We start from the raw sequence: 21,125 nt of genomic DNA on the forward strand, positions 1-21,125 counted from the left end.
CTAAGCTCAAAGTTTAATCACGTCCAGCATGAATTAGCTGTTCGAGTCAGAGCTTGATGTGTTAAGTGACTCTACTGTCTGTGGGTTTCTTTGTGTGTAAACATTCTGAGGCAGATTAATCTTTTAGTGCTTCTTTGATTGAAAAAATTCAAGTGTTTTTTTTTTTCATAATTAGATGAAGAAAGTGAAGTGAAGTGAAGGTCGCTCAGTCATGTCCAACTCTTTGTGACCCCTTGGACTTAGTCCGTGGAATTCTCCAGGCCAGAATACTGAAGTGGGTAGCCTTTCCCTTCTCCAGGGGATGTCCCAACCCTCCCTACCCAGGTCTCCCACATTGCAGGTGGATTCTTTACCAGCTGAGCCACAAGGGAAGCCCAATTAGATGAAAGGAAAACTCAAAATTGGCTTAACGAGTTGATTTCAATTTATTGGTCTAATATCCTGAGAACTATCTAGTTAAGTTCATTTTTAGTTCTAATACTTTTTTTTATTTCTTAGCATTATGCACACAGACAATTTTTCATCTGTGAATGAAGACAGGTTTACTTCTTCCTTTCTAGTCTTTATGCCTGTAATTTCTTTCTCTTGCCTGCACAAGCTGGCTTAGAACCTTTAGTGCAATGTTGTATAAGTGAGGAAACTATATCCTTGCCTTTACAGAAACCTTCCTTTGGGACTGTCTTCTTCCTTACCCTACAATGTCCAGTGTCTTAAATCAGATTGGAAGTGTTCAGATGGATTGGAAAGAACAGTATTTAGGAGATAACCAATATACTGCTCCTACAGTGTGAAGTTAGGGATTTGTGTTTTAGACTAAAGAATGCTGCAGCCAAGAGTGAGCTTGTCATCTATGACCTATATTTATTGTAGTAATACAGTCTGACTGAAGATAATTTGAAGTGGACATACTCACATACTGTTGTAGGATGAGTTAAACATAGGGTGGAAGCTGGCTTAAAATAAAAGAGACCTTCATGAGAAAACAGGTAAGCCTACTATCAAACACCCACTCCCATCTTTTCCAAAACTATTCAAAATCTAACAGTCTAAACCTTGCTAAATATTAGTATTGGGTAGCTTCAAGAAAAAGGGATAATCTTTTATTTGAAACTACTATCTTTTGACTTTATAGTTCAACTTATGTGTTGTTTAGGAGTTTAACCAAAGAAATTGGATAGATAAAAGGTAACTTTTTGCAATTATTTTCCAGCTCATTAAATGCAGTTCTTATGTGTTCAGAATGATCTTGTATTTTGCAAATTGCTATGTATCCAGTAAGTCAGGTGCCTACTTCCTATTACTTTTAAGTCAGCATATTAATAAGAGAAAGTAAGTATTGAAGAATACACGAAAAAGGGGAAAAACTTACAAAGCCTGCATTAAAACCTAGAACTTTCATAGAGTATTGAAAAATAGTTCTGTTATTTGAGAGCTAGGTGTAAAGTGTACTTTGCTGTTGGGAGTTCTAGATGGGAGTGCTTTATTGCTGACATTGCATTTAAATTTTATATTGTATAGATACTTGGATTTGAACTGCATTTTGGAATTTATCAACATTTACAATGCCACCAGCAGTTGGAGGTCCAGTTGGATACACCCCCCCAGATGGAGGCTGGGGGTGGGCAGTGGTAATTGGAGCTTTCATTTCCATCGGCTTCTCTTATGCGTTCCCCAAATCTATTACTGTGTTCTTCAAAGAAATAGAAGGTATATTTAATGCCACCACCAGTGAAGTGTCATGGATATCTTCCATCATGTTGGCTGTCATGTATGGTGGAGGTGAGTATCCACTAAGGCCTGTTGTTTTGATTTTCACTAAGCAACCAGATACTTTGTTTTAGGTAACTTTTTAAAAAATGTTTTATTCATGAGGTTTGAAATGATATTTCTTAAAGCTTTGTGTTTAAAATAGTCACAGTTTTAAATTTTAATTAACAGTGACAACTCTTGCTTTGCTTGTTGCACTATGGTATTCCAAAAACAGAAATAAGAAATTGTTAGGTTTTGTTCCAGCTCAGTATCATTGGACTTAAAGCTCTTAGAAAAATTTCATGTGCACAACTGATTTTGCTTATTGCTTCTGCTAGATTCTTGATATAAATGTAAATCTTTTTAATTGATGTTGGGAGGATTAAAGTAAATCAGGCTAACTTGACTATCACAGTTCAAAGTCTCACGTAAAATCTTTTCATGGTGTTAGAATTAAAGAACTGGATAAAAATCCCTTCCTTGTTTTGTTCCTTGTGATGTAATTAGTTCTAAAGCATTTCAGCTGCATCTTAGCTTAAGTTTTGTCATTTTTTACCCTTCTGTTTTCTTCAACATGTTGTAAAGGAGTGAAGGAAATGTGGAGAGTAACTTGCTTACCTCAACATCATTTAAAATAACTGGGGTTATTTGTTTGCCTTGGAACATCAAATCACAATTTAACATATAAAAGTCAAAACCTCTCATAATAATAAGTAGTTGCTTAGTTAGCAGAGATTCTAAAGTTAAGTGTATTTATTTACTGGGATTGACAGTTCACATGTTGATTATGTAGCCAAGCTTTCGCTTTTTTTTTTTTTTAATGATAATTTAGTACCTCAGAGGAACTTCCCCAATAGCTCAGTTGGTGAAGAATCCACCTGCAATGCAGGAGACCCCAGTCGATTCCTGGGTCGCAAAGATCCACTGGAGAAGGGCTAGGCTAGCCACTCCAATATTGTTGGGCTTCCCTTGTGGCTCAGCTGGTAAAAAAAAATCCACCTGCAATGCGGGAGACCTAGGTTTGATCCCTAGGTTGGGAAGATCCCAAGAAGAGAGAAGGGAAATGCTACCCACTCCAGTATTCGGGCCCGGAGAATTCTATGGACTGTATTAATCCACGGGGTTGCCGGACATGACTGAGCGACTTTCACTAGTACCTCAAATTATTTTCACATAAGGCCTTTAAAGAGATTCTGTATTTCATCTGTAAAACCTTAGCCTTAGGCTTCTAAATTGGTGGCAGATTCAACCAATATATATATGTATATTTTAACCCATATTTATCAAGCTGTACACACATATTCCTCACTAGGCTAGGTCTAAGTTATAGAGGACACTGATCTTGATTTCTCCCTTGAAAAGTCTGTAATCCTGTTGAGACAATAATGTAAACAACTCATGAAACAGGAACAAGTATTTGAAGTCATAATTTAGTTCAGTGCTTAATCTCATTGCACAGAAAAAGGATAAGCTGGCTGCCTTAAGGGGACATAAAGTGGGAATAGAGATCGAAGATTTATTTTTTTTCTGCCGAACGTTTCTTTGTGCTTTTTAAATTTTGAATGCATGTCTGTTTTGTCTGTTATAAGATTAAGTACTTTTTTTTAAATTATATTACTTGTTTTTCATGAGTCCAGAGAAATTAAAAGGGATTTTGGACATTTTCTAGCTTCTGAGAAGCATTAATTTTGGAGGCTCTGAACTCCATCTGCTAGGATTTCTAATCAGATTTTGACTCTGATGGCTTGAAGAAATTGATATTATCTAGAGGTACTCCAGGTGTTCAGAGTATTTTTAAGCTGACTACAAACAACAGGTTCACATGTTGTAATTCTGAGAGCAAGAGCTTGAAAGGTGTTTGCATTTTGCATCAGAAGTAAGTGATGTCAGTAGTGCTGATTGCACATGACACTTTTCTTTTGGGAGAACAGTTTCTTCTTTTGTTCTCACCCAGAGATAACTAGCACATTTCTTTGAGTTTGTGTTATAATAGGTCTATAAACTGTACCCTTCTCTATTTTTAATGATAGCTAATTGGGGTCATCCTTCCTGAAATAACTCTGAAAGACGAATTGCATATCAAGAACCTCGTGGCATAATTTTTACCAAATGGTTATTTTGTTTTGTTTGGCTCCTAGGTGGTTGGCCCCTTTAAGAATTATTTTTAAAACTGCCTTAACCTTTAACTTGTGCATTTGGGCCACTCCCTCAACCCTAATCATTTTGCTTTAGGAGTGGTTTAGGGTTCATGCCTGCCTGCCTTCCTCCTTCCTTCCTTTTCTCTTCTTAATTTCTTTTTGTGTGCTTTGGTTCACAGATACATACTGGTTCTTGTTAAATTATATTTTTAAAGGATAGGATCTTAGTTACCTACTCTTGGGTTGCTGGATTTTTTTTCCTCTTTTTAAACATGAAAGTATGAATTTACATATTTTTAGTTCCACGGTAATGTCATCTTAACATTCCTAACTTAAAGTACTTCAAACTTGACAGCATTTTACTTTTACTTCACAGTGTCAACAATGTGGCAGTCTTTGTGGGCTTCGTAACTCTGACTATACAAAAATCTGTTTAATGACTAATGATATTTTTTCAATATTTAATTCTTTCATCATATATAAACTGTAAATTCAAATTATTTCCAAACCAGCTGTGGCCTAATATTTTCATGAAGTGACTTAGAAGTTTGATGAAAACTTCTTTAGACACATCCCTGGTTGAGGCTGAAGTCTCTCTTGCAGCCATCTCTTGACCCAGCCTTTTAAAGAGAATTGGTCCTCTGAAATACTAGGATACCAAAAGCTTTAATTACTTCTTGCGTGTTTATTGTATGTATGTATACATATATAGGGCTTCCTAAGTGGCACACTGGTAAAGAATCCGCCTGCCAATGCAGGAGATGCAAGAGACTGGGTTTGATTCCTGGGTTGGAAAGATCCCCTGGAGAAGGAAATGACAACCCACTCCAGTATTCTTGCCTGGGAAATCCCACAGAGGAGTCTGGCAGGCTACAGTCCATGGGGTCCCACAGAGTCAAACACAACTGAACATACATACATACACATATGGTATAGGGAAAAGAAAGTGAAGTCGCTCAGTCGTGTCCGATTCTTTGTGACCCCGTGGACTGTAGCCTACCAGGCTCCTCCATCCATGGGATTCTCCAGGCAAGAATACTGGAGTGGGTTGCCATTTCCTTCTCCAGGGGATCTTCCCGACCCAGGGATCGTACTCGGGTCTCCCGCATTGCAGGCAGACGCTTTACTGTCTGAGCCACCAAGGAAGCCCCATACATATGGTATATACATATGATATTCAGAATATGTGTATTCTGTTTTTAAAAATAGACTTACTATCTTCTCGGGAGCTAAGATAGAATAAACAGAATAATGTAAGAATTTACTGTGCTAATGGAAGAAAGATTTGAATTTGTATGTCTTCTGCTTTGTAACTCTGAAACCATAGTTCCAGAAACACATATGTAATGGAGAGAAAACGGGATAGTTTTGAAACTTGGTTCTTGCTAGCTTTGTGATGTTGCAAGTTCAAATATCAGTTCTTCTCCTTGTGTCCCCTTCCCTGATGACCCTTGCAGTGACCCTTTCTTTTTGTAGTCATCTGCCTTAACCAGGTGTCATGTAAACAAAGTTGTCATGTCCAGAGCCACCAAGTAGGGATGTAAGTATTCTTGTAATAAATGAAATTCAGTGAATGTGGAATGTCATTCAAGTTTGTAATCAACAAATATTGTTAGTCTACTTAAAAGTTGTGTAACAGCTTTTGAAACATTGTTTTGCTTTGGATAAGACACATAATTAAGACTTAAAAGGGGAGTTACAATTTCAAGTAGAGAGAGACCATTTGATTTTTTTGTATTTGAAAAAAATGCACAAAATCTTTTCGTGATCCTTATAACACTACACATTTATTTGGTTTCTTCTCTCACGTTAAAGAAAAACTGATTTTTTGGTATGCGTATCTTTAGCTGAGAAAATTTAATCTTGTTTGCATTGTTAGACCTGATGATGTTTTGACCATTATCTGACTAAATCTTCTCCTACGAACATTTTTTCATAGTTTTGATACCACAAAATATAAGCATAGAACCAGGCTGAAAGGCATTCAATTCAGTACCTGAGATATATAGGTGTAATTAGGAACAGTTTTGTTTTAAATTTAGATGTCCTAATCACAAAACTACTGAACTTAGAAAAAATAATTATTTTTCCCTTTGCTTTTTCTTGTTTTTAAAAAATATAACACAAACCACATTATCTCATCAGACTGCCTGTCCAAAAATATAGAGCAAACTTACTAAATATGTGTTGATCATATCCTTGATAAATCAAGAAGCCTATGAACATGTTATCAAGGTGTTTTCAGCCTATTCTGCCTTATAAGAGAAAGATTAAGGATAGGCTGGAGTCTTATATTTTAGTAAAATTCCATCCAGTGTTTCAAGTCAGAGAAGGTACAGAGTTAATGATTCTTTTACCATCTTTATTTTCCAGCACACATACCTATAAGACTATGAAATAATTATAGGTAGCAATATTCTTATCATTGCCTTTGTGTGTCTGCTAATTTTGGAGGACTTGTCACTTAATGCAGTGACCAGTGCCTGTGTACTACTGAACGTTTGGTTATCTTTTAGGTCCTATCAGCAGTGTCCTAGTGAATAAATATGGCAGTCGTCCAGTCATGATTGTTGGTGGCATCTTGTCAGGCAGTGGCTTGATTGCTGCTTCCTTCTGTAACACTGTGCAGGAACTTTACTTTTCTGTTGGAGTCATTGGAGGTGAGTTGATTCATTTTCAATATATTAATATTGCTGGTTATTTGGTATTCACCTACATTGGTCTTTCAGATATTTTGAATGAAAGTCCCTCATAGAAATTAGCTGATTATCATTTTGACAAGCAATTAAAGAGCAATAGAAAGTCAAATTTTTAAAGAAATTGCTGTCATACCGTAGGTATACATTGTTGAATAAATGAATGAATTGAAAGAAATCATTTATTTCTTGTCCTAAGAATAGTCAATGGTTGTAGATAAAATGTGTTCTGCAGTTTGTTGCAAGAGTGGTCACTGGTTACTATTTTATTACCTATTCCTCTTACCAGGGACTAGACATCTATTGGAGCACCAGAGAGTATTAAACATAAAGCACGATTTATTTGGTACAACATCCAGGTTGTTCTCTGAGTCTTATTTTTTTCTTGTTATATTTGCTAGTTTGTATTGTTTAGGTTCCACGTATAACTGGTAACATACAGTATTTGCCTTATTCTGTCTGACTTATTTCACAGCATAATGCCCTCCAAGTCCATCCATGTTGTTGCAAATAGCAAATTTTTTTCTGTTCTTTTTCATGGCTGAGTAGTATTCAGTTGCATATATTTATCAATTGGGCTTCCCCAGTGGTTCAGTGGTCAAGAATCTGCTTGCAGTGCAGGAGATGAAGGAGATGTGTGTTTGATCCCTGGGTGGGGAAGATCCCCAGAGGAAGGATAATGCTGTGATGAACAGTGGATCTCTTGAGGTTTCATATATATTTTAGAATTTTTTTGTTCTATTTCTGTGGAAAATGTCCTTGGGATTTTGATAGAGATTGCACTGAACATGTAGGTTTCTTTAGGTAATAAGGAGATTTTGACAGTGTTGATTCTTCCAGTCCATGAGCACAGAATATCTTTCCATTTTATTTTTATCCTTTTGAATTACATACCTCTTATTTTAATTTCTTTGTCTGGTTAAGTAATGCAAAATATGTCTCTGACATTTATTGTAATATATGATTCTTTTTTTTTTCTCCCCAGGTCTTGGGCTTGCCTTCAACTTAAATCCGGCTTTGACCATGATTGGCAAGTATTTCTATAAGAGACGACCGCTGGCAAATGGATTAGCCATGGCAGGCAGCCCTGTGTTCCTCTCTACCCTGGCCCCCCTCAACCAGGCTTTCTTTATGATCTACGGCTGGAGAGGAAGCTTCCTAATTCTCGGGGGCTTACTATTAAACTGCTGTGTGGCTGGAGCTCTGATGAGACCAATAGGGCCCAAGCCAACCACTGCAGAGAAAGAGAAGTCTAAAGGATCCCTTCAGGAAGCTGGAAAATATGAGACAAAAAAGGGGGCAAGTGATGCAAATACAGATCTCATTGGAGGAAACCCCAAAGAAGAGAAAAAATCAATCTTCCAAACACTTAATACATTCCTGGACTTAAGCCTGTTCAAGCACAGAGGCTTTTTGCTTTACCTGTCTGGAAATGTGCTCATGTTTTTTGGACTATTTACACCATTGGTCTTTCTTAGCAATTATGGCAAGAGTAAGCATTACTCTAGTGAGAAGGCTGCCTTCCTTCTTTCCATTCTGGCTTTTGTTGACATGGTAGCCAGACCTTCTATGGGACTTGTAGCCAACACAAAGTGGATAAGACCTCGAGTTCAGTATTTTTTTGCCGCATCTATTATTGCAAATGGACTGTGTCATCTGGCAGCACCTTTATCCTCTACCTATATAGAGCTCTGTATCTACGCGGGATTCTTTGGATTTGCTTTTGGGTGGCTCAGCTCAGTATTGTTTGAAACACTGATGGACCTTGTTGGACCCCAGAGATTCTCCAGTGCTGTGGGATTGGTGACCATTGTGGAGTGCTGTCCTGTACTCCTGGGACCACCAGTTTTAGGTACAGTATGTCTCCCAATTTCTATGGTTCTATTAACATAAAACAGGCAGAGAAGATTAGGAATGTAATAGAAACAAAAGTCAGTGAGCTGCTTGATAGTCCTTCTCATTTCTGTATCCTCAGTGCTGACATAGTGTTTATCATATCATAATTGCTCAAATACTTGAATTAAGGTGAATCATCAAATTGAAAGAAGAATAAAAACTACTTCAAACACATATTTATTAAAATATTTAATAATAACAGTAGGTACCATAGGTACAGTAGGTGAGGGCTATAGTATACCAGGGACTGTCCTACTAATCATTTTCTATATTCTGTCATATATTACAAGTCTGTGATGTTGGACTATTACTGTCCTCATTTTATAAACCAAGAAACAGAGGCTTCTGAAAGTGAAATTACTTGCTTGCCCAGGATCACACAGCTCGTGAGTGACTATAAAACCTGATGTATTATTCTCTCAAGAATGCTAACCAGTTTACATTTAAAAATTATCATTAATACAAAATACAACAATAATTTCAACTTCTGGATGCGACTCAGCTTTTCAGATTATACAGTATAAAGTCAGGAAGGATACATAACAAAAGACCCATTACTGACCCATCAAAACTTTTCTACTCTCTCTCCTCCCTGTACCTAAGTGAAGTTGCTCAGTCGTGTCTGACTCTTAGCGACCCCATGGACTGTAGTCGACCAGGCTTCTCTGTCCATGGGATTTTCCAGGCAAGAGTAGTGGAGTGGGGTGCCATTTCCTTCTCCAGGGGATCTTCCCAACCCAGGAACTGAACCCGGGTCTCCCACATTGTAGGCAGACACTTTACCGTCTGAGCCACTAGGGAAGCCCTCCCTATACCTAAGGAGACTATAAATCCTGTCCATTTTTCCTTCTTAAATATCTATCTAATCTGCCCATTTTTCCTCCATCAGAACTACTGCTCTTATCCATATCTTCTATCAGTAGTCTTCTAACTTTACCCATATCCACTCTAGCTGTTCTCCAGTCTCTTAGGACACTCCAGTTGCTTCCCGCGTTCTTAGGGTGAAGATGAAATTCCCTACTGTGTGGCTCCTGGTTCCTGCATGGCCTGGCCCACCTTCTCCAGCCTCATTTCCTACCACCCAGTTTGCTCTCTGTGCGTCCCCTCTCACCTGGTGCTTCCTCCTACCACCTGTCTTTGCACCGGCTGTTCTCTGCCCGGATCCTTTTCCCGTCTCCTTTCTCCTAGATTAACTCTTATCCTGTAAGTCTTGGTTTAGTTTACACTTTAAGAAAAGCCTTCCTGGGACTTCCCTGGTGATCTGGTGACTAAGTCTCCTTGCTCCCAGTGCAGGGGGCTTGGGTTTAATCCCTGGTTGGGGAACTAGATCCCACATGCTACAACTAAGAGTTCGCATGCCGCAACTAAAGATCCTTTGTGCCACAACGAAGACCTGGTGCAGTCAAATAAATTTTTTTTTAAGATAAAAACCTTCCTGGTACTGAGTTTCACACTGGGGTAAACTATTTTGTTAGCATGTCTTAAGGCTTTAACAGAAAACGGCAAACCATAAAATAATAACCTGTTATCCCACCACACAGAGACCATTGCTGCTACGTAGCTAATTTGCTATTTGGGGGAACAGATAAAAGCACATATTCTTTCAAAGAAAATGTGTGCAGTGCCATAAATGACCTTTTGGAACCTCTTTGCACTGATTACATTTCAATCAATTTCCTTAAAGAGAAAAAATATTTTTAATGCCTGCTTATTATAGAACTGTACCCTGCTAGGCTCCTCGATCCATGGGATTTCCCAGGCAAGAATACTGGGATGGGTTGCCATTTTCTCCTCCAAGGGATGTTCCCAATCCAGGGATTAAACCCATGTCTCCTGCATTTGGAAGGTGGATTCTTCACCAGCGAAAGCCACCAGGGAAGCCCTCTCCTTAATAGAGTTTTAACCAACCCCCAGCATTTTTTTTTAGTAAACTTTTTTTTCCATTTAATAAATATTTACCAAGAAAAGAAAAGCCTGACCCTTCTTACTGGCCCAAACCTCCTATTTTCTGCCTTCAAACATTTCTGTAGCACTTGTCACAGTCTGTGTGGTTATTGGATTAACATTTCTCTTCTCTGCTGAACTGTTACCGCCTTTGCTCACTCTTAACTCAGGGCTTAGCAGACCCAGGGCTGTATTGATATATAGAAACTAAGTATTGCTGAGTGAGTGATGCCCTGCATTGGAAAACCATATGGAATCATATTTGAATTGGTTATTATATCCGTTATATGTGTAGAGTTTTCCAAAGTTTCTTTAAATAAGCTTCTTTAATATCAGACCTCATAAAAACATGAATAGAAAAGACTATGGTGTGTCATTTCCAAATTTACTTGACTACGGAAACATGAGGGAGGTAGCCTAAGCACAGAGGTTATGGGTGCACGCCTCAGAGTCAGACCCGCTGGGTTTAAAGCCAACCTGTTTAACTTAAAACTTTGTGAGCTTCCTTAAAGTTTCTATACTTCAGCTTTTATGTTATACAATGGGAATGATGATAGAATCTTCCTGTTGTGAGGTTAGAATGGTGGAAAGTATTGCTGTTAGTTAATGTTTTAGCAGAGGATGAGTGTCCCCAGGAATGCTCTTTGGGAAATGCTGATGTCAGAAAAAGTGCATTGGCCTGGGAGACTGGAATTACCTCTGTGACCTTGGGCAAGACTCTTAAACCTCTTTTGAGCAAATTTTTCCATTGTATATTGAGAAAACTGATTTTACGTGATCTCAAGTGTTAGTCCCTCAGCTGTATCCAACTCTTTGGACTGTAGCCTGCTAAGCTTCTCTGTCCATGGGATTCTCCAGGCAAGAATACTGGAGTGGGTTGCTATTCCCTTCTGTAGGGGATCTTCTTGACCCAGGGATCAAATACAGGTTTCCTGCATTGCACGCAGATTCTTTACTGTCTGATCACTAGAGAGCCCCAGGTAACCTCAAGGACTTTGCAATTCAAAATTACGACGATTTAATAATTTTCAAGTTGCTAAAGATAACAGAATGTGCGGGGACACCCCAAATCAGTGTGACATCATAGACAAAAGATCAAATAATTTTGAGCAGTTTCTTTTTACACTAATTTGGCATTTATGAGCTCTTTGAATGGATCCTTAAACTTTATTTGGGAAAGGGTATAATTGTTTACCCTCATAACTTTTTTTTTTACTTTCCTCAGGTCGTCTCAATGACATATATGGAGACTACAAATACACATACTGGGCATGTGGCATAATCCTTATTGTTGCAGGCATCTATCTTTTCATTGGCATGGGCATCAATTACCGACTTCTTGAAAAAGAACAGAAAGCTGAGAAGCAGCAGAAAAAGGAAAGTAAAGATGAGGAGACCAATGTAGATGTTGCCGAGAAGCCAAAAGAAGTCATCGATGCAGCAGAATCTCCAGAACATAAAGCCACAGAAGGAGACCCCAAAGAGGCGGAGAGTCCAGTTTGAACCTGTGGGACTGAAGGGTAAATGGTGCAGCTCATGACCCAAAATATTCTATTGGCCTGTGATCTACCAGTGGTGCTCAGTGCAAATACTGGACATTTCTGTGGGAATCATACCAGGGGTTTATTGATGGAATTTTTGTTTCACTCCTTACCAGTAGCCTGGATTAAAAATGCCTAGCCTTGGGAAGGGAGTGGTTGAAAAAGAATGAGAAAAGGAAGTCAGTTTGTGTGTTTGTTTCTTTGTTTAAATCTTTGCTTTTAACAGTGTCATGAAGATTATAATACGTGCCTTAAGTTTTAGTCTTTAGGGAGCCTTAACTATTAAAACTATTCTGCTTAACTCATCCATTTTCAGTGTTCCGTTACAAATAAAAATAACTGCTTTGAGGCAAATCTAAAATTTTAAATTAATTTTGTTTCATATTGTCACTAGAAGATTTGAAAGTTGGTGGTTTTATAAAACCCTGACTAAAATATTTTCCTAGCATCAGTAGTTGCTTGGCATATGTGCCTGCTAGATATGTATTTAGGAAATTTAAGGCATGAAACTTTGAAAACATCTTGGCTTTTCTGGATGCATTGTATTTACTCATCATCAACCCTCCAGTATCTTTTCTTGGGTTGCTTATTAGAAGTCAAGTGCTTGAGAGTTGATTTCATTAAATTACTATTTTTCTTCCCCTTTCCAAAGATACATTTTGCGTAGTCATAGATAATTGCCCTTTTTGAGATTACATACTATTTTTTCAATGTAAAAATTAGTATTAAAATACACAACTATGTATTCGTGCCTCCTCACTAAATTAAATGTAGAAAGCTATTTCATACAGCAGCTGAATTCAGCTTAAACTTTTCCAAAACTTCAGTTAAACTGTGAGACTTGGAATCTTTTTTTGTTGCTGTTTTCCTGGAATTTTACCCCTTTGATTCCTAGTGTTTTCATTTATATCCATATCTAGCTTAGCACTGAGTGTGAGATACTCAGTCTGTGTAGTGTTTGCTAATTAAAGAGAACTATAGAAATTTGGCCCACAGAAACCAATAGGGATAAGATTGGGAGAGAAGTTGCTATTTTGGCTTATCAATAAATAACTCCTTTTCTTTTTCTGATAAGGCCTTGAAGGAAATTATGTTTTGCTTAGAATTATTGGGCATATTCTTATTCTTCACACAACCCTAAAGATTTTTTCACTTTATCTGAAATGTAAAGAAATGGGTTTAGTATACAGATAGGGAGGGGGACAGACCAGAATGAAAACTGTAAATTTTTTTTAACCTAGTATCTTTTAAATTGCAGCAGGAAGATAATGTTAGACATTCAATGAATTATATTCAATGCATTTTAAAATATTGCGGTTGACAGTGTGGAAGTATAGACATAAAACCTTATTTAACAGGCTGGCTTTTTAAAATAAAAATTTTTTCTTTTTTTTTTTTTTTTTTTAAGAAATGTTTCTTCTTCCAAATGTTTATTTTCTTGAGGAAAATATTGTCTGTCTTCATTTTCATTATCAAGATTCAATCTGGCCCTTGCTAATGTTAAAAATTCAGCACATGTGCATTGGAATTTGTGTATATGGCTTATTTTGATTTTTCTCCTTAACCTCTTATTCCAGGCAAGCAGGAGAGAAATTTTTTAAAACTACTTCTCTGAAAGCGTTTTGAAAGCAGAGCAGTTAATCTTAAGGACACAATGAAAACTCCCTTTCTGTGCTCAGGTATCATGGCAGATGGAGGAGGAGTTTTAGGGGAGAAGCCTGCTGTGATTGTTGACAGGCTTGGCTCCAGTTTGGACTCTGCCATTTTCCACTGACCTAACCTCTGTATGCCTGTTTCCCTTTCTATAAAAGTGAGGATCACCCTGAGTAAGTAAAAAATGTGGGGTGGGGGAGTAAACCAGGAGTGTAAGATTATTTTCCCCCATCCCAGTCATTAAGCCACATCTATACATAACACCCTGCTTAGTTTTTTTCCACTACCTGAAACTTGTTAGTGAAGTGATGAAATTTTGGTGCAGAATGATCACCATTTATTAGGAGGAAGGGTTCTCAGGTTGCTGTATTCAGAAGCAAAAGGTTAAAAACTGGCTCAAAGCTGGACTAAACAAAACCTTTTACCACCCAATCCAACTCTGACTTTTTCCCGCTGAAGACACAGGCTTAAGGGATTTATTCAGGATCAGTTTTGGTAACAGAGCCAACACTAAAGCCCAATATAGGCCTGCTCTGCCATCTAGTCCTTGCTAACAATCAGCTAATCCTCTCGTGCTGCAGTGCTGTTTTCAACACCGGACGCATCTGAGCTTTCTGACTGGGCAGTCTTGTCCCTTGCTCCATGTGAGGACTGACTAGACTTCTTAAGTTTTATTTCAGTTGACAGAGTTTCAGTGGCTGCTTTGGGAAAATAGAGTGCCTGCCTGTCCTTGCTTCCCTCTGTCCCACATTCTGTTAAGTCACAAAACATATAGCTGTCTAGATTGTTGTGCCCAAAGAGGCTTGGGACTGGTCAAGAGTATGCTCTGAAATAGTCTCAATTCAAAGCTGAAAAATTGTTTAAGAAACTGGTAGACTGGGCAGTTGCAGATGATCATGGCAACAAGACCATATTATCACATTATATAGTCATTTTTTGAGAACTGAAATCATCTTAACCTATTCAAAATAATTTCTACAAAAGTATTCAGAAAAGGATGATGCTAAAACAAACTATAGAAAATTCAGGGGAGGTATTTTTATCCCTGATTTAATCATACTAATGAATAATCTTATTCTTGTTTTATTATATTGAATTTCAGATTGATAAATTCAGAATTGGTTTATATGAAAAACCTCAATGTCCAGGTTTTACATCTTCCCTAGGAAATGGTTCATAGTATAATAAATTTAATTATCAGGTGTGCATCACCCGCCCTCTTGTCGTTGGAAAGATGAGGAAAGGTGAACAGTGTATGTCCACCTTTGCAACATGGCTTGTTTTAATAATCAGATCAGGTACTTGAAGAAAGAGGTTAATGACAGACTTCGGCTGCTATGAAAACTTGTAAGGAAGTGATGGCCCAGGCTTGCCTGGCTTGCCCAAATGTGAGCAATTAAGCCAAGTTCCTTCAGATTAGAAGCATCTAAGGCGGTTTCACGGAGAAGGCAATGGCACCCCATTCCAGTACTCTTGCCTGGAAGATCCCATGGACAGAGGGGCCTGGTAGGCTGCAGTCCATGGGGTCGCTGGGAGTCGGACACGACTGAGCTTTTGACTTCACTTTGACTTTTCACTTTTGTGCATTGGAGAAGGAAATGGCAACCCACTCCAGTGTTCTTGCCTGGAGAATCCCAGGGACGGGGGAGCCTGGTGGGCTGCCATCTATGGGGTCGCACAGAGTTGGACACAACTGAAGTGACTTAGCAGCAGCAGCAGCAAGGCGGTTTCAAATACATCATTCCTGAAATGTGTTTTAGCTTTAGGATTTCAGATTCAGTCATCCTTTCCCCACTTGGTCTGGGCCGTTCTGACAGTCATTCAGTAGAATATCTCTTCTTGGCTATACAGCACTGATTTACTTTTTGCTGGCTTTTTACTATGACTTGCTAGAAGACACTGGAACAGCTAGCAAAGAAATCACAGCCTACTGGTTGTTTAACAGTATAGACTGCCAGGGTTCAAACAAAGGCTATGTGACCTCAAACCTAAGCATCAGGTGTTTTCTTCTGTAAAGGTGTTAATAATTAATGCCATTTGTCACCCCAGGGCTGTCATGAAGTTTAGTTGATATGTGACAGCTTGTATTAGGCAAGGGCTTAATAAGTGTAAGCACCTATTTTAAAAAAAAAAAAAAAAAATATATATATATATCTATCAAAGATATGTAGTACTTGGGGAAAAATTGAGCTCTTCTAATTCCCAAGGTGGGTGGAGCCTCACAGAGGGTAGTTTGGGAGTGACTCTTAAAGGTAAGACTCTTGGCTAAATGATCAAACTCCTTTCAGACCTATCCTCCTTTTACTCTTAGAAATGTAATGGTCCCTGTTTGGTAATGAATGGAAACTAACACCGCAGAGAGGGGTGCTCTTTAAGTAGGTAGGTTTGAATCCCAAAGCTCTTGGTCTTTGACACTGCCCCTGCAAGGAAGAGGCACCTGATTAGTAACTGATAATCCTTTTCCTTCAATATTTGTGTTGATTCTAAAAAGAGCAGAAATATAATGAGCAGCCACTCATGATTGAAGTCCTCTCTACCTAGTTCTTAAATGTAAATGTTCTTAATGTAAACTGAAAGATTGATGAGCTTTGAATTTTTCCCTACTACATTGATAACATGATTTAAATCATAAATTGTCATCAGTTGGTGGCTGAATAAATTGGTACAACATATTGGCAAAGTTTTGCTGCTTTTATTGACTACGCAAAAGCCTTTGACTGTGTGGATCACAATAAACTGGAAAATTCTTAAAAGAGATGAGAATACCAGACCACCTGACCTGCCTCCTGAGAAATCTGTATGCAGGTCAAGAAGCAACAGTTGGAACAGGATATGGAAAAATTGACTGGTTCCAAATTGAGAAAGGAGTACGTCAAGGCTGTATATTGTCCCGCTGCTTATTTAACTTATATGCAGGGTATGTCATGCGAAATGCTGGGCTGGAAGAAGCACAAGCTGGAACCAAGATTGCCGGAAGAAATATCAATAACCTCAGATATGCAGATGACACCACCCTTATGGCAGAAAGCAAAGAAGAACTAAAGATCCTCTTGATGAAAGTGAAAGAGGAGAGTGAAAAAGCTGGCTTAAAACTCAACATTCAGAAAACTAAGATCATGGCATCCGGTCCCATCACTTCATGGCAAATAGCTGGGGAAACAATGGAAACAGTGACAGACTTTATTTCCTTGGGCTCTAAAATCACTGCAGGTAGTGACTGCAGCCATGAAATTAAAAGACGATTGCTCTTTGGAAGGAAAACCATGACAAACCTAGACAGCATGTTAAAGAAAGCTGAGCGCTGAAGAAGTGATGCTTTTGAACTGTGGTGTGGGAGAAGACTCTTGATAGTTCCCTGGACTGCAAGACCAAACCAGTCCATCCTAAAGGAAATCAGTCCTGATTTCCTGGAAAGACTGATGCTGAAGCTGAAACTCCAGTACTTTGGCCACCTGATGCGAAGAACTGACTTATTGGAAAAGACCCTGATGCTGGGAAAGATTGAAGGTGGGAGGAGAAGGGGACGACAGAGGATGAGATGGTTGGATGGCATCACCAACTCGATGGACATGAGTTTGAGCAAACTCCAGGAGTTGGTGATGGACAAGGAAACCTGGTGTGCTGCAGTCCATGGGGTTGCAGAGTCGGACACGACTGAGCGACTTAACTGAACTACTAGTTCCCAAGCATTGTTCTAAGTTTTGAGAATCCAGCCATGAACATAATAATGTCTTCACATGCATGCATCCTACCTACTTTGTAGTAAGGGAAAGCAGACAGTGAAGAGTAAGTTATAAGGAAAACAGGAATATGGATATAAGATAAAACCTTCCTTCATTCATTCACCTAGTATTTTTGGAGTGCTATCTATGTGCTTATCTGGTTTCTAGATAGAAGGCATAATAATGCTCAGGGTTCCTGGCACCCACAGCTTCTATTCCAGAGGGAAGACTGCACAGTAAGTGCTGTGACAGGACATCACATGGAGAAGTCTCTAACCCAACCTCAGGAGGGCCTAAAGCGGACAGAAAAGTATATACTCTTGGGCAGGTTAATTATTGTGAACATTGTGAATGTACACTGCATACAGTTGAATGAACAGTAGTACTAGTTGAGCTCATAGTAGTTTTTAAAAATTAAACAGGATCAGTTGTCATCAACCAGAACAATCACTGGAGTACACAAAGGCCTTTCCAGTATATCATCTGATTCATGCAATATCCTAGGGTGTGTGTTGTGTGTGTGCTCAGTCACTGAGTCATGTCCCATTCTTTGTGACCCCATGAACTGTAGCTTGCCAAGCTCCTCTGTCCATAGGATTTCCCAGGCAAGAATGCAGGAGTGGGTTGCCATTTCCTACTCCAGGGGATCGTCCCCACCCAAGGATTGAACCACTGTCTCTTGCATCTCCTGCACTGGCAGGCAGATTCTTTACCACTGCACCACCAGTGGGTGTAAATGAAAAACACCCTTTAACTGGGTTTTACCACTCTCCCCAACCCCTGCATACAGCTCAGCTGCTGGAGCTGAAGGTTGTATTGGATGGAAGTTTGGAAACACAAGAATGAGAAAGGTTGTATCCTGGGTAATCTTGAAGGATGAATAGAGACCAATCACTTGGACTCTGCACCAATGGTCCTGACCCCAATGAATTCACAATCTGACTTACAGTCATTTTCCTTGGCTTTGGAATTCATAATGTGATTTCTTTACTTGTGAGATTTCCTTTCCTAATGTGCTTTACTGATTCCAGAATTAAAAATTTGCATTTCCGGAGCTTACTCTGGCCAGGTCCCAAGAGGAAGTGGCTAGCAGCCATTAAGAAGCCAGGAGGTGATTAAAAATCACGTGGTCTGCTGACGATCTGTACATCCATAGTTATCAAGAGAAGGTTTGTAATAGTTCTTGTCATTGTGGTCTATCTTTCCCTATCTTATTTTTTTTTCCTTTGAAACCAAAACAAAAATGTGTGTCTGCTAAGTCGCTGCAGTCATGTCCGACTCTTTGCAACTCATGGGCTCCCCAGGCTCATCTGTCCGTGGGATTCTTTGGGCAAGAACACTGACTGGAGTGGGTTGCCATTTCCTTCTCCAGGAGATCTTTCCCACCAGAGATCAAACTCATATCTCTTGCATCTCTTGCATTGGCAGGTGGGTTCTTTACCACTAGTACCACCTGGGTGCTTTCGTGTTATGCTGTGCTTACTCGTTCATTCGTGTCCGACTCTTTGTGACCCCATGGACTATAGCCCGCCAGGCTCCTTTGTCCATGGGATTCTCCAGGCAAGAATACTAGAGTGGGTTGCCGTGCCCTCTTCCAGGGATCTTCCCAACCCACGGATCGAACTCAGGTCTCCTGCACTGCAGGTAGATTCTTTACCATCAGAGCCACCAGGGAAGCCCAAGAATGCTGGAGTGGGTATCCTAAGCCTTCTCCAAGGGACCTTCCTGACCCAGGAATGAAACCGGGGTCTGCTTTTGTGTTAGGCCTTATTTATATATACTTTTCAGCATGGGCACTTTAGAGGCTTTTTGGTAACAAGCTTTTAAGTTCCCAGTGCTATCTTGTTTCTCAGATGCTAAGAATGAGCATAAACAAGGACCACCTTGCAATGCAGGGGATGCAGGGATAGGTTCGGTCCCTGGATGGGGAACTAACATGCCAGATGCATGGTGCAACTAAACCAAAAGAAAAAAAAACAACCCTTGGGAGTCCTTGTTCCACAGGGAAAGATCCCCCATGATGCAATGAATATCTCTTGTGCCACAGTTAAGACCTGATACAGCCAAATAAATCAGTTAACTTTAAAAAATGAGCATAAACAGGCCTGCAGCAGTGTGAGCTTTATCTGCGCCGCAGCCCCTTCCACACCTCTCCCCATTCCCACCTCCACATTCCTCTTTGGTTGTCCAAATATTTAGACTTTACTTACTGTTTCTCCTTATAGTGCCCTCTTCCCTGCCATAGGCTTCATTTTTAACAGCCTCCCTGTCAATTCTCACCACCTTCAATCCAGCCTCAACACTGCTGCTAAAATGACTTTTCTAAAAAGGCCAGATTTTCAGCTGCCTTTATAACCTCAAAGCAATAAAGATAATAAAACTCATTAATCACTTACTCTGCTTTAAATCCTGTAATTTGAGGATAAAGTCCAAAGTCCTTAGCAGGACCCATAGGGCCCTTCTTAATTAGCTTCTGCATCAGTCCTAAGCCCGCACCCTGCTCCCCAGCCCAACTGAATTACTTAGTTAACTAAGACTTTGTTTCAGACCCCTGCCTTCCTAAATGCTAATGCCTAGAAGCTCCTCCGGAGAAGGCAATGGCACCCCACTCCAGTACTTTTGCCTGGAAAATCCATGGACGGAGGAGCCTGGTGGGCTGCAGTTCATGGGGTCGCTGAGAGTCAGACATGACTGAGCGACTTCACTTTCACTTTTCACTCATGCATTGGGGAAGGAAATGGCGACCCACTCCAGTGTTCTTGCCTGGAGAATCCCAGGGACGGGGGAGCCTGGTGGGCTGCCGTCTGTGGGGTCACACACAGTCGGACACGACTGGAGCGACTGAGCGGCAGAAGCCCCTCCTCCTTTCTCCTCAGCACCAACTCCTATCTGACTTCTGAAACTTGGTTCATGCCTGCTTTTACAGGGGGCCTTATCTGAGTCCCCAGATAATTTTTCTTGTCCTGCTGATCTGTTTTTTTTTAACTGAATGAAGGATTCCTTAAATTCTATAGTGTGTTGTTGGTCAGTTGCAAAAGCATATATCTATTAGCGACCCCACAGACTGCTGCATGCCAGGGCTCCCTGTCCTTCACTATCTCCCAGAGTTTGCTCAAATTCATTGTGTCAATAATGCCATCCAACAATCTCATCCTAAGTCAACCCCTTCTCCTGTCTTCAATCTTTCCCAGCATCAGGGTCTTTTCCAATGAGTCAGCTCTTTGCATCAGATGGCCAAAGTATTGGAACTTCAGCTTCAGCATCAGTCCTTCCAATGAATATTCAGGGTTGATTTCCTTTAGGATTGACTGATTTGATCTCCTTGCAGTCCAAGGGACTTAAATCCTGTAATTTGATTTCCTTGCAGTCCAAGGGAATTAAAAAGCATTAGTTCTTCAGTGCTTAGCCTCCTTCAGTGCTCAAATGTGTCCAGCTCTCACATCCATACATGACACTGGAAAAACCATAGCTTTGACTAGACGGACCTTTGTTGGCAAAGTAATGGGTCTGATTTTTAATACACTGTCTACGTTTGTCACAGCTTTCCTTCAAAGAAGCAAGTGTCTTTTAATTTCATGGCTACCGTCAGCATTCACAGTGATTCTGGAGCCCAGGAAAATAAAATTTGTCACTGTTTCCACTTTTTCCTCATCTATTTGCCATGAAGTAATGGGACTGGATGTCATGATTTTAGTTTTTTGAATGTTGAGTTTTAAGTCAGCTTTTTCACTCTCATCTTTCACCCTCATCAAGAGGCTCTTCAGTTCCTCTTTGCGTTCTGCCATT

The 21,125-nt window shown here is 39.6% G+C and overlaps 1 protein-coding gene across 4 annotated transcripts in view; it reads left to right on the plus strand.

Annotated features, from left to right (window-relative positions):
• The window catches only part of SLC16A1 (solute carrier family 16 member 1), a 29,396-nt gene extending 15,868 nt beyond the window's left edge, over positions 1 to 13,528 (plus strand). For 3 of the 4 annotated variants that reach the window (XM_055584711.1, XM_055584710.1, XM_055584713.1), the window contains 4 exons: positions 1,519 to 1,779; positions 6,404 to 6,547; positions 7,569 to 8,435; positions 11,649 to 13,528. In XM_055584711.1, coding sequence (XP_055440686.1) covers positions 1,563 to 1,779; positions 6,404 to 6,547; positions 7,569 to 8,435; positions 11,649 to 11,926 — 1,506 coding nt within the window. In that variant the 5' untranslated portion in view covers positions 1,519 to 1,562 and the 3' untranslated portion in view covers positions 11,927 to 13,528. Of the gene's footprint in view, positions 1 to 870; positions 987 to 1,518; positions 1,780 to 6,403; positions 6,548 to 7,568; positions 8,436 to 11,648 lie in introns of all 4 variants that reach the window. The other variant, XM_055584712.1, reaches the window with a different exon arrangement.
• The last annotated feature ends 7,597 nt before the right edge of the window (positions 13,529 to 21,125 follow it).

The sequence above is a fragment of the Bubalus kerabau genome, chromosome 6, assembly GCF_029407905.1.
Source record: "Bubalus kerabau isolate K-KA32 ecotype Philippines breed swamp buffalo chromosome 6, PCC_UOA_SB_1v2, whole genome shotgun sequence".
NCBI classification, from domain to species: Eukaryota; Metazoa; Chordata; class Mammalia; order Artiodactyla; family Bovidae; genus Bubalus; species Bubalus kerabau.